The sequence below is a fragment of the Miscanthus floridulus genome, chromosome 3 (assembly GCF_019320115.1).
Source record: "Miscanthus floridulus cultivar M001 chromosome 3, ASM1932011v1, whole genome shotgun sequence".
Lineage (NCBI taxonomy): Eukaryota > Viridiplantae > Streptophyta > Magnoliopsida > Poales > Poaceae > Miscanthus > Miscanthus floridulus.
Genome location: NC_089582.1, coordinates 137673417 through 137687627, shown reverse-complemented (window position 1 = coordinate 137687627; position 14211 = coordinate 137673417). Strand labels below are relative to the sequence as shown.

Here is a 14211-nt window from a genome sequence, read left to right as displayed (position 1 = left end):
GACCCAAACTAGGCAGCTAGAATGAAAATTGCATGACTTATGTTATAACAGCCACAAAACGAAATTGTTTCACTTACGTTGTCTTACTAAGGAGTGGCAGTCCATATGTTATCCACTCACGGACATGTTCCATGTCATTAGGATCTCCCAACGCCATAGCTGCCACTTGACCCAAAGGGCCAAGGTCTGGCGCCTGCCTGATCCGCACTTGTTGATTCTGACCCTCCAGCTCATGCACGTAGTTGTGCAGTCCACAAAGAGCAATAATTATTTGGGTTTGCTTGGTCCCCTGATAGTGAGGTATGTCTTTCAACATGTGCCACTTTGCTTTCACTGCCCCAAATGTCCTCTCTATGACATTTCGCAGCTTGGAATGATGCCGGTTGAACAGCTCATGCACATCGGTTGCCCCCTTGTCTGGAACTCCTTCACCCAATACCTCTTATTTGGATACGGCATCAGATACCCAGGGCGAAGTGCGTAACTGGAGTCCACCAAGTAATAGCGGCCTGCATAAATTCACAGCATCTGAACAGTTAACATACAATTAGCTACAGCCTTACACAACCAAATTATCTAAGTTCAACTAACCTGACGGTGGATGTGGGAAAGAGGCATCGGCTTCTGCCTTTCTTTTGACTCGCATATCATGTGCAGAACCCTCTGTCCCTGCCCCAATATATGTGAACCTCATGTCGAAGTCATAGACTGCAATTACATTTTGGGTTGGCCTTCATTTCCTATTAATGTGGTTATCACGGACTCCTTGATCAACTATGACATCTATGTGAGTGCCATCCATGGCGCCTATGCATCCATCAAAAAACGGCGAGTACTCCACCAATTCAGGGGGCACTACTGAATAACTAGTGTCCTTAGGCCTAATTATGTCATTTGCAAATCCAGTCATAGCAGCTAGAACATGGGCAAATGCCTTGCAACATGTCCCCAACCCCCTCTTAAATCTCTCATGCATTTGTCTATGGCATTGATTTGTACCACATGCCCATAGAAATATGGTTAAAGCTTCAATTGATTCAAGCTCCCTACTACCTTTTAGGCCATAACTATCACGTAGTATGCTATGTAACCTAACCAAATTTTCAGGCCACATTCGGCAGTTTTCATAGCATCTACCAGCATCTGACAATAGAATCTCTACCCACTGTCTTCCGGTAGGCTCAGGCACTAGGACATAAGGGTTACCTTGTGTTGGTACCTGCAGTATGTCCCAAATTGCAATGACTGCAGCCATAGCTACAGTAACCACCTCGTTGAAGCTCATCTCACTTGAATTCTGACTTTCCTCGTCGTTGTTGTCCATGCCCCGAAATGCTGCCAAGCAATGAGAGCACTTTAGACTCAAACCATTTACAAGTTAGCCTTTTCCAATTGAACTGTAACACTCATAAATTTATAACTACATATGAGATGTTATCAAACTACAACTGTATTACACAAAAACTAGAAAAGGCATACACACCTTCAAGCTTGTCGATCACTGATGACCTCTGCAACCAATCCCTGATGTACCTGCAACAAAAGTATCCCATTGTGATGTGTTAAAACATAGATCACTTTAAAGCATCTGTTAACAATGAAATAATTTATAGTTTCAACAACCAAGTCATGACCGGCACCTCAAACAAATACATCGCATCACACAACTGATAATAAGTTCTGGAAAAAAATACGACACATAGTTTTTCGGCAAAGGCCCTGTTACAAGACATGAAACCTCAACACAACTAGGACAACAATGAATGTAAAGGATAAAAGATGACACTCAAATGCCACCGTTGCTTCACACCAAACTCAACATCCTAGCTGCTGAACTACTTCTTGTTCTTGTTCATTTGATATGTCAGCCATGCCATACGTTCTTCGGATGTCAGCAGATTCTTGAACACCCGTCGAGGCACTGAGTTATTGAACAAATCCGTTGCCAAGAAGAACATGTCTGAAGTGGCTGGCACACCGTCATCTCTTAAAAGTTGCATAGCTTCGTCTACCTCCACCTGTTCACGGGTCCGCTCTCTATCCCTTGATGTGCCCCTTGCAGCAATGCTCTCAGACAACCGGGCAATGTACTCCCCTACATTGCAACTCTTCTTCTTCTCTAGGCTGTTGACAACATGATCCCTGCTGTCCCTCTTCGAACCAGATGGTAGCTGGATGGGTCGCCTAAGTCTAGCCGACGCAAGGTAGCAGGAGGCGTTGACTCTCGAATACCACCAGCGGACACGAAGCAGCCCGTGTTCCGGTTGCGGTCCCCAAATAGTGCCTCCAATTGGTCCAGGAAGGGAGGTTGCCTACCACGGAGGACCTCAGGCTGACTACCATCCTAAAAAACAAGAGAAGCACATAATGTTAAACAATGTAACCTATGTAATCGGAACTGTTATCAAGATCACATACTGAGTTCATGGGCTGGGAACCTTCTTGAGTTTTCCAGTACTCAGTGTCAGCATCAATGGCGCCCGTACGTGGGTTCCTCCCAAGCCTAGTGGCTGTCAGCCCATCTTTCCATGTCTGGTAGGCTTTTTTTAGGTATCCTAGCTTATTGTTGCATTGTCTCTTATCAATCTGGGGGAAATAAGTGTAAATGTTGTGTCAGCCACCAGTGGTGAGACCCTGCTGAGTGAAGTTACACTTTTCCTTCTCTTGAAGACAAAGGTCCAGCAGCAGCTTGGTTTCATCCTCGGTCCAAGTTGGACGCTTTGGAGGCATCTGTTGAAACGTGGAAGGGCTATTATCGTTTGTGGCTGGACGTACTAATGGTACCGCAAAAAAACTAAAGGATTGAACGAAATAACTAAAATACAATGCAATGGTCATAATTGTGTACTTGCCTTGATTTCTCGCTTCACACGCTTGGAACAAGTTGTACCGGGGGGATTTCGGCGGGGAGCAGGAAGCTGTTGACGACGGTGCCAATATATATACTTCGAAAGAACACACCTATATGATAAAACATGTGCCCATGTCAGAGCTAAATGCTTACCAAAGTACTCCCACGTAAATGTATAATTTCCGAATAGGAACTGTATGTATTCTGTACTAACAACAGATTATACAAGTAACAAAAGAAGTAACATAATCACTGTAATTATAACAAAAGAAGTAACCACATCAGTAATACTGAACAGCTGCTGAATAGGACAAATGACGCATACAGGCTATCAGTTCCACTGGTGAAACCTAATGAATGCAACGGTTGCTTGGATGTATACAACTCTGTGCATAAGCAGGAGTATGAATCAAAGGCACGTCCGCATATTGCTTATTGCCTGACTGCATAAGCAGGAGTATGAGGACACAGATGTACAACTCATCCATCATTGGAGTACATGACAAACCGGGGAAGCCAAGTGTAAATAAAAACAATAAAAAATGGAGTTTATTCTAAACCTCAATGCAACGATGTGCAAGGCCAATGTGTCCCTAATAATCCGTCTCTACTTAGGCATCCACACCTCCCAGCAGAAAACTTACAACCCTAACCCAGCGGATCTGATAGCGGCATGCACAAAATGGGATAGCAGTAGAGGGAAGCATACCGAAAATACCATTGTAGGGACGGCGGCAACAGGAGGTGGTGACGGATCCGGTGCCGTGGAAGGCGGATCTCCCGCTGGCGGCGACGAATCGGCTAGATCTGGTTCGCAAGACGACTACGGCTCGGAGAAGCAGGAGGAGGTGACGGATCCGGTGCCGTGGAAGGCGGATCTCCCGCCGGCGGGCGACGAATCGGCTGGATCTGGTTCGCAAGACGGCTACGGCTCGGAGAAGCAGGAGGAGGTGACGGATCCGGTGTCGTGGAAGGCGGATCTCCTGCCGGCGGCGACGAATCGGCTGGATCTAGTTCGCAAGACGGCTACGGCTCGGAGAAGGCGCCGTCGAACCAGAGCCAGCGAGACGCCCCGTGTGGATGTCGCCTTCGTTGCCTGGGAAAAGGGATGGGAGGGGTTTACGACGGACGGCGTCCGACGGCGACGAGGGACCAATGGCGCGAGCGAAGGCAAGAAGGGAGAGTGAGTGAGGATGGCGTCAGCTAAGAGCGGTGCAAACCCTAAGCATGGCAACCGAATGAGACAGGAGAGAGAGTGGGATGAAAGCAGCTGAATATTGTAGACCAGCCGAATGGCTGGTCCTCGCCTGGGTCACGGGGTGCAACCAGCTCCAGCCGCCGGTTCAGCCTCAAACTCGAGCAGCCGAACGAGGCCAAGGTACGTGCAGACGCGCGCAGCTAGCCGGGCGTCCGGACGCTAGGTGCGTAAAACGTCAAAACAGACTTCTGTAGACTTTGCACGGTACCACGGCCCAGAGTCCGCTTGCTCGACCTCCACCTCCACGGCACTGTTCCCAGCCGCGCCGCTTTCTCGCGCTTCCTCTTCAACCGCCGCTGAGGCTGAACTGAACCGCCTCCTCGGCCTCGCCCTTCCACCCAACGACCTAAGCCGCACGATGCCTCCCCGTCCCCGCCACCACCTCCTCTTTTTCCGCCGCCACCTCTCCACCTCCAAGCCGTCTCCCGCGCCTAAGCCCACCGACCCGGCGCTTCTGCTCCGCCTCTGCACTATCCTCTACCAGCAGCAGCACGACCCCGACGACGCGCTGCGCCGCCGCCTCTCCGCGCTGCCGCTGCCCACCGCGCCCGCCGACATTCGCGAGCTCTTCCTCCAGGCCTCCGCGCGGTTCCCGATGTCCTGGCGCCCCGTGGACCGCCTCCTCGCGCACCTCTCCACCCTCCACCGCGGCGCCAGCGACGGCGGAGGCGCTGGGTTCCCACACTCCCCCGCCACCGCCGCCCGCCTCCTCGACGTCCTCGCCAAGTCCGGGAACATCGACCTCCTCCACTCCACGCTCTTCTCGCTGCCCTGCAGCCTCCTCTCCGCCGCGGCACTCCGCGCCGCAGTGCGGGGGCTCGCCCCCGCCCGCGAGGTCGGGAAGGTCGCCGCGCTCGTGACGCTCTTCCCCGAGTGCCACCGCGCTCGGGTCCTCACGTTCGTCACCGACGTCGCTTGCTCGGAGCCGTGCAGGCTCCCTGACGTCGCGGAGAAGGCGATCAAGCGCGCCGAGCACCGGCACGGCGTCGCGCGCACGGGCAGGTGCTGCGACCTGCTGGTCGTCGCGTACTGCCGCGCGGGGTCTCTCGCGGACGCGTGCAGGGTGTGGAATGGCATGGAGAGGCGCGGCCTCGAGCCGGGTGCCGCGGCGTACCAGGAGATCGTGGTGACCATGTTCAAGAACAACCGCGTAGCCGACGCCATGAAGATGTTCGATGTAATGCGGATGAGCGGAGTGCCGGACAAAGGAGGGGGCTGCTGCTGTGCGGTGGTGTCTTGGCTGTGCAAGGAAGGGAGGGTGTGGGGCGCGTACATGGTGTTGGCAGAAATGGTAAAACGAGGTCTGGAGGTGGATGGTGAGGTTCTGGGAGATTTGGTGTATGGGCTGATGGTGAGGAGAAGGGTGAGGGAAGGATACAGGGTGTTCCATAGCGTTAAGGAGAAGGACATTGCTCTCTATCATGGGTTGATGAAGGGGTTGCTGAGGATCAAACGAGCAGGAGAGGCCACCGAGGTGTTCAGGGAGATGATCTCCAGGGGATGTGAACCGAACATGCACACTTACATTATGTTGTTCCAGGGGCACCTTGGAAAGAGGGGTCGGAAGGGGAGGGATCCATTGGTGAATTTTGAGAGCATATTTGTTGGTGGCTTGGTGAAAGCTGGGAGGACATTGGAGGCGACTAAGTTTGTAGAGAGGACAATGTGGGGTGGGGTAGATGTGCCAAGGTTTGACTATAACAAGTTTCTGTACTATTTCTCAAATGAGGAGGGGGCAGTAATGTTTGAAGAGGTCGGCAAGAGATTGAGGGAGGTTGGAGTAATTGATCTTGCAGACATTTTGTCAGCCTATGGTGAGCGCATGACCACCAGGGATAGGAGAAGGACAGCAATGAATGGACTTCTCAAATCAGTTTAGGATGTTGGTTGCCAATCATCATCTCAGGATCTAGGTGCTTGTGATGTTGTATTGACATCAAAGTAAGTATATTAGATCAATGTTTTTGAGGCGCCGCGTTGAGGCGCCGCGGCGAGGCGCGGCGCCCGACCCCCTTCACAACGCCTAGGCGTTTGTGGCGGACGCCTAGGCGACGCCATACACACATTGTAAGGCGTTGTAAGCTAGAATTTTATATACTAATGCAGCACATACATATCTCGTTTGTTGCCAATTCTTGAGCCCATGTTCCTTTCTTTCCTTTCCAAAAGCTCTTCTCCCATATAGCATACAATATTCAGAGCAGAGCAGAGAGTGGGCCAAGCGGAGATGCATTCTACCTGGGCCAAGCAGAGAGTGGGCCAAGCGGAGATACAATATTCAGAGCAGAGAGTATACAATATTCACACTACCTGGGCCAAGCGGCGATGCAGAGCGGACGGCAGAGCAGAGCACGAGGTGGCAGAGCGGACGGCCAAGCAGAGCGGACGGCAGATGCAGAGCAGAGCACGAGGAGGCAGAGCGGACGACCAAGCGGAGATGCAGGCCGGCTCCGCGGCAGGGGCGGCCGGCCGGTGGAGACGAGCAGAGTAGCAGCCCAGCGGAGGTCGAGGTCCGTCCGCCGCCTTCTCTCTTCCTCTCCCCTCGCCCGCAGCAGCGATGTGCGATGATGCTAGAGCGGCTCCACGGCAGGGGCGGACGGCCAAGCGGAGATGCAGGCCGGCTCCGCGGCAGGGGCGGCCGGCCGGTGGACACGAGCAGAGTAGCAGCCCAGCGGAGGTCGAGGTCCGTCTGCCGCCTTCTCTCTTCCTCTCCCCTCGCCCGCACTCGCGATGAATGGCTCGCGTGGTCGATTTCCCACGCGACGAGGCTACCTGGGCACACGCGCGGTCGATTTCCCGCGCCTCGCGGTCGATTTCCCGCGGGGCCGCGCTCCTTTTGGCGCCCTTCCCCTACGACTGGCATCTGGCGTCCGCGGCGCGGTTGTAGGCGTCCACCCGACGCCATTCGCGCCTAGGCGACGCCTAATCCTATGAGGCGGACGCCATACACGCTGAGGTCGTGGCGACCCCGACGCCCAGGCCCTCGACCACGCCTTGTCGCCTAGGCGACGCCTAGGCGATGACTAGGCGACGCCTCAAAAACATTGTACCTAGGCGTCGCCTCAAAAACATTGTATTAGATGATCTACTCATGTAGAAAATGCAAATAATTCTTGCTTGCCTTCGTCTGTGTGGTTCTAAGGGTCAAATGGATTAGCATTGGGATGATCTGAGTATTTCCTTTTAGATGATCCATTCATGCTATGTTTGCAGCTTTGCAAGTTTGAATCAAGTCATTTGCACCGCAGTAGGGTTTTTTTTTATCAATATGATTGTGGTATGGTAGCATTAGCCAATAGTAGTTCCTTTTACTTTCGTTTTGTCTCATTTATCATTTCTTTTCCAGTGACTTTCTTTGCCAATAGCAATGTCTAATCTTCGTATTCTAAAGTTTAATGGAAGAAACACACAAAGATCAGCTATGTGGCAGCCTAATTCTTCATTCTTGGAGTCCTCACCAAAAAAGGTATTATTATATTGGTCCTAATTTTGGACCTAAGCTTTATTATTATTATTTTTTGTGGGTATTTGCTAGGAACAAAGGAATCCCTGTGTTGCAAGGTACACTTCTAGAAATAAGATTTGTTTATGAAACATAACTTGATGCCAAAATATTAGAGCTCGAAGGTTCTAGTCAGTGTGGTTTTCATGAGGTTTGCTTTATTTGGGTTTTGTTGAGAAAAATCGATAGAGGCCGTGATGGGAGTAAAATAGATTTGTATTCTTTCGTAGCTGCTCTGTGCCTCCTTAGCAAACGCCGGCTTGTACCACGGCAACTCTGATGTTGCTTATCTAGAAGCTTAATCAGCTCCACCTTTGTGCCCATGCTGGCAATGGCTTGTCTGTCTAGTGACAGCAGCCTGCTAAAGAATGTTGTAGTGGCTAGAAGTAGGTAGAAGTATGGCCAGTATGGCCTTGTAGCTGGTAGTGGTAGGTAGTGACCTCATTTACCTCAATTTGATTTTATTATAAGGATGTAAGGAATATAAGAGGCTAGCTACACCTGAATTCAGAATTCGGTAGCACCATTTGCATTGTGTCAATGTGTAAGTTATTGCTCTGTTCTCCACCACCTTCTACCTCCGGTGTGTGTGCACGCGCCCTACTAGTGGTAGTGTCATACCTGTGCTCCTAAGCCAGCCAATAGACCATACACTGCCCCTACCTTCAATCTAGCGGCATTCACCTTGCGTGACCTCGTGCATCCCAAAACGGTAATCCCGATTCTTTTGTGGGCAAACCCTTCATTCGTGTGAAAAGCAATGGAGTTAGGACAGGATGGAATGCCGAAGCTAAACATTTCAAGAGGAAGGGCCAATTCACACGAAGACTCGTCGCCAAGGCAAATGATCTAGCAAGATAAACAAGCCCTAACATCGATGTCCCTTGTTCAGCCCCACTGATGTCACATAGAAGAGCGAATCAGATGCTGAGGTGATCGGGGTTGATCATGTGTGCCACAGATCCTCCATTAGTACAAGCACCTGGCTCCATACTGTGCTGCATCACCAATGGTATATGTGCGATGGCACCGACAAACACAAGATTGACGACATGAAAACTGTGTCATGGCACACAAACAGATACACCGCAAAGAAACAGTTGTACACACATGAAGAATCAATGGTGATTGAGCCATCAAACTTGGGTCAGAACCATGACTCGCTCCAATAATCTAAAACACAAAACAAATGAGGGTGCACAAGAATACAAATCCCATGTCATTTGAATATCTTGATGAAGTGCAAGCATGTGACGCGCCAAGCCAAAAGTTTAAATAACATCATTTAGGAGATGTATGGGGAGAGAAGAATGTACCCGTAACATAACATGACTTCGAGGACCGGTAAGTGATAACTGATAATAATACTAGTTTAAAAATAGTAGATACAAAATCATTTATATTGATTGGTGATAAATACATAGTCTGCAGGGAAGCAATGAATGTGTGGGTGGAACATGCAAATGACATGAACAAGCTCTTATAGTTCTTCACATATTGCTAGGCGCAAAACCTGCAGTTCCACTGAGACGTCAAGGTTGACATAGAGGGAGTAATACATAGCTTATTCTGGAGTCTAGCACGCAAGTAGAATATGCTTCTAAAGGATGAAAGAATACCAACTTTCGAGTGGGTGTTCCAAACCTTAAAAAAATGCATGGGAGGAAGTAGAACAGGATGCATTATGACAGATATATAGGTTAGGATAGTCGGGAAAGTTGAGCAATTGTACTTTTATGAGGTAGCGCATGACTAAATTTGGACATGGTTGGTGTTGTAATATGTGACAGCCCAAGATCAGCAAGAAAACCTGTACCATCAGCAAGAAGTATACTAGAAAGATAAATATTGTTGCTGATCGTCAGCAAGAATTACACTATAAATACAAACTCTGTCATTAGTTCTTGCCATGTTGCCTCATTAGTGAGTGGTTCAGCATAGAATTAAGCTTTACCATGATCTATAGTCGGGAATGTTGGTGTTTTTCATTTGAAGAGATATTTTGCATGTCTTCTCTCAAGTTCTACTGTGCCTCCCTTTATATTACTTTGCAAACTTTACCTATACATGATCTATGTGACATTTTGTCATATGCTTGTTAAGTTGGATATGCATCTGTATTGAGGCACACACACAGTCACTACAGAGGTGGGAGATGGAAGAAATACATTATTTTGGAAGGATAAATGGCTACATGGACAGAGTATTGCCCAGATTGCACCTAGACTAGTTGAATTGGTGCCTAGAAGAGTGGCTATAGCAGGACTGCTTTTGACACCTTGACTGATTTGCAATGGGTTACTGATATCTGAGGGGCCTTGTCTGTTGTCGTCTTGGCTGATTACCTCAACCTCTGGGATCTAGTCTCTAACGTAATATTGCAGCCTGAAGTTGATGATTCCCATATTTGGCGTCTTTCCCATATTCGGTCATCATCTTAGGTGCTTGGGCTATCTGGATTGACCGCAATCGGTGTGTTTTCAACTGCATTTCCCCTTCTCTGACTGATGTTATATCACTAGCTTTAGAGGAGTTGAGGCTTTGGAGTTTGGCTAGGGCTCGAGGTGTGTCTTGTCTCCTTGCCCTTGCGCCGGTTGGTACTTAAAGTTTTATTAGTCGAGTGAGTGTTAGTTCTACTGAGTGTTTCATGTGTGGGTGTGTGATCTGTATATGGCTCTAACCCCCCTTTTTTCTTCTTAATATAATGATACGCAGCTCTCCTGCGTGTTCGAGAGAGAAAAAAGACACACACACAGTTATTTTTTTAAGGCGAAAACAGGGGGAGAGGATCCCCACCTGGAATTTCATTGATTAGGGCCTGCATTAGACCTGTCGGGTACTAAAAAGTTTCACATCATTGAACAACATAAGGAACACACAGGTTTAGCAATCCAATTGTGCAATTCTAAAGTTTATACACCCTTGGAAGTTTAGGGCTCTAACTGCACTTTATTCCTTACTTTTGTCCACTGTTCATATTTCAAAAATTGTTCGCTGTTCAACTTTGGTTTTTGTATGGGGTTTTCCGATCATTTTTTTATCATTGGCACAGGTTCTTTTAGAATGCCTTGTTTCTGTTCAAAATTTAATTGGTGCAACTTGTGGTGGGTATCCAAGTGTGCCTGTTTGCAAGGTACCGTGTAGGTGCATTGAAGATTGCTGGCATGTGGGCTCGCTCTCCCATCTGGACCACATATCAGTGACTTTCGATGCACCTGCAGGCTGCAGTATGGCAGAACATATTGTTCCGTTAAAAACAAGTATACCAGATAAACAATAGCGGATTCAGTCAACTATTCACTGATGGATAAGTCTCATGTGTGGCTGGTCTTTGTGGGGCTGTGATGCTCACATGGTCATGGTCCTTGTGGCTGTTTTTTTGTTTTTAGGACAGCATCTTAGACTAGAGGACAGCATCTTAGACTAGAGGACAACATCTTAGCTAGGACAGCATATTAGCATCTTAGACTAGCATCTTGGCATATGCTTGGCTGGCTAGCAGCCTATAAATATGTAACCCTAACCCCTCAAGTTGGTATGGCATTTGTGTGAGCTTGTGTGAGAAATAGACAAGAAAATTGCCCCAACTCCTAGTGTCATCCTCTCTCGATGAGAGTAAGAATTCTCCTACTAGCAAGAGTGAGAATTCAGCGACTAACAACTGGTATCAGAGCCGTATTATCCTGTAGCCTGAGCATCTCTTGCTCATCTTCTCTCCCAGCCCCACAACAGCCCCAGCTGTTGGCAGCAGCAGCTCCTCCGGCCGCTCCTGTTCACTCCTCTCCTAGCTCGTCTGAAGCAGCCCTCTCCCCACGCAGCAGCCCCCCGGTAGCGCGTCATGTCTGCAGGGCAGTCTCAGCGCTCGGTCGCCTCGAGCACGCGGCGTCGGCAGGAGGCCGAACTTGCCGCGGCAGAGGAACGCGAGCGAGCGGTGGTAGAGACCGCTGCGGCGGCGGCAAGGGCGTCGAGGCTGGCAGCGGCGGAGCTGGCAGCAGCCAGAGCGGAGGCGGAGGCAGCGGCGGCGGCGAATGCAGCGCGTGCGGCGGCAGCGGAGGTCGAGGCTCTGCGCGGCAGCATCGGCAGCTCCATTTCCGCTGACGACAACCGCCGACGCGGACCTCGAGCTGCTAGGGAGGGAGGCAGCGCGAGCGCGGGCGGCGCAGTGGGCAGCCGCGCACGTCCACGAGCGTGGCGGTAGCCCAGACAGGCGCGGACGCGCCGACGGCGCTCCTGGAGGAGGCGCGCACGGCGGTGGCGCTCCTGGGGCAGCCGCGCACGCCCACGAGCGCGGCGGCAGCCCAGACAGGCGCGGACGCGCCGGTGGCGCTCCTGGAGGAGGCGCGCACGGCGGCGGCGCTCCTGGAGGAGGCGCGCACGGCAACGGTGGCGGACGGGTCGATGGAGAGCGCGGCCTTCACAGGCAGCGTGGCTCTCTCTCCCCGGATCGGTACCGACGGGTCGATGGAGAGCGCGGCCTTCACAGGCAGCGTGGCTCTCTCTCCCCGGATCGGTACCGTGGTTACCACGGGCTCCAGGCTGTTGTCAAGGACGTCGGTCCCGGCGGTGGGTGGCCTACCCTCACCAAGACCAACTACGTCGAGTGGGCTGCGGTGATGAGGGTAAAGCTCCAGGTGCGGCACATGTGGGAGGCAGTCCAGTATGGCGACGTCGACTACGACCTAGATCGACGGGCGCTGGATGCTCTCATCGCTGCAGTCCCGCCCGAGATGCAGTTCTCGCTTACCAGCAAGCGGACTGCCAAGGAGGCTTGGGACGCCATCGCTGCGGCACGCATCGGCAGCGACCGCGCCCGTAAGTCCACACTGCAGGCACTTCGCAAGGAGTGGGAGAACCTGGCCTTCAAGCCAGGTGAGGACGTTGATGACTTTGCTCTCCGTCTCAACACTCTGTTGCAGAAGATGGTGCAGTTCGGCGACGACACTTACGGTGAGGAGAGAGCTGTCGAAAAGCTCTTCCGCTGCGTCCCCGAGAAGTACAAGCAGATGGCTCGCTCGATCGAGTCTCTGCTGGATCTCTCCACGATGTCGATCGAGGAGGCGATAGGTCGCCTCAAGGTCGTCGACAGCGATGAGCCACAGTCTCTCTTGGGGCCCAGCACCACTGGCGGGAAGCTTCTCCTCACTCGGGAGCAGTGGCTTGCCAGCCAAGGTGACCGGAGGAAGGGGGAGCCTTCTTCCGCGACAGGCGGCCGCAAGCGTGGCAAGCCACGCAAGGCGCGCAGAGACGCCCAGGCCGGGGCGCGAGGACGTGCCGAGGGTGATGCCCGCGGAGGCGCCCAGGGCGGCGCCGCCGGCAGGCACAAGCTGGCACGAGACGACGCCTGCCGCAACTACGGCCAGCTTGGCCATTGGGCCAAGGACTGTCGACAGCCACGACGCGGCCAGGCCCACGTCGCACAGGCGGCGGAGGAGGAGCCGGCTCTGTTCATGGCACATGCCAGCATCGAGCTACCTCCAGCGGCACCGGCCGCAACGGCTCTCCTCCACCTTGACGAGCCAAAAGCACACGCCCTCCTCGGCGGCAGCTCCGGCAACGACAAGACTGACGGGTGGTGCCTCGACACCGGCGCCACCCATCACATGACCGGTCGACGGGAGTTCTTCACCGAGCTTGACTCTAGCGTCCGAGGCTCCGTCAAGTTTGGGGATGCCTCCGGCGTGGAGATCAAGGGCGTCGGCTCCATCATCTTCACCGCCGTGTCTGGTGAGCACAGGCTGCTCACCGGAGTCTACTACATCCCCGCGTTGAGGAACTCCATCATCAGCTTGGGACAGCTGGATGAGAACGGTTCGCGCGTGGTGGTTGAGGACGGAGTCATGAGGATTTGGGATCATCGTCGTCGCCTTCTTGCCAAGGTATCCAGAAGCGCAAATCGACTCTACGTCCTTAATGTGCAGGTGGCACAACCCCTCTGTCTCGCTGCTCGTCGGGACGACGAGGCATGGCAGTGGCACGAGCGTTTCGGGCACCTTCACTTTGAGGCCCTGAAGCGGCTCAGTGCCACGGAGATGGTGCGAGGCCTGCCGTGCCTCGACCATGTGGAGCAGCTCTGCGACGTCTGCGTGTTGACGAAGCAGAGGCGACTCCCTTTTCCCCAGCGGGCGAGCTTTCGAGCCAAGGAGAGGCTCGAGCTTGTGCACGGGGACTTGTGTGGCCCGGTGACACCGGCCACACCGGGAGGACGACGCTACTTCCTGCTGCTCGTCGACGACCTCTCCCGCTACATGTGGGTGATGGTCCTCGGCAGCAAGAGAGAGGCTGCGGATGCCATCAGGCGCGCGCAGGCTGCTGCGGAGGCGGAGTGCGGCCGCAAGCTGCGCGTGCTGCGCACCGACAACGGCGGCGAATTCACGGCGGCTGAATTCGCGTCGTACTGCGCTGACGAGGGCATTCAGCGCCACTACTCCGCGCCGTACAGCCCGCAGCAAAACGGCGTCATCGAGCGGCGCAACCAGACGGTTGTGGGGATGGCTCGGGCCCTCCTCAAGCAGAGGGGGATGCCGGCTATCTTCTGGGGAGAGGCGGTGGTGACAGCCGTCTACATCCTCAACCGCTCGCCTACCAAGGCGCTCGACGGCA

General features: G+C 52.5%; 1 protein-coding gene across 1 annotated transcript; it reads left to right on the top strand.

The window, feature by feature from the left end:
- Nucleotides 1-4201: 4201 nt before the first annotated feature.
- LOC136542575 (putative pentatricopeptide repeat-containing protein At1g26500) lies at nucleotides 4202-8262 on the top strand. The gene is made up of 2 exons (XM_066535077.1): nucleotides 4202-6050; nucleotides 7456-8262. The coding sequence occupies exon 1, from the start codon at nucleotides 4468-4470 to the stop codon at nucleotides 5986-5988; it is 1521 nt and encodes a 506-aa protein (XP_066391174.1). The 5' UTR covers nucleotides 4202-4467; the 3' UTR covers nucleotides 5989-6050; nucleotides 7456-8262.
- The last annotated feature ends 5949 nt before the right edge of the window (nucleotides 8263-14211 follow it).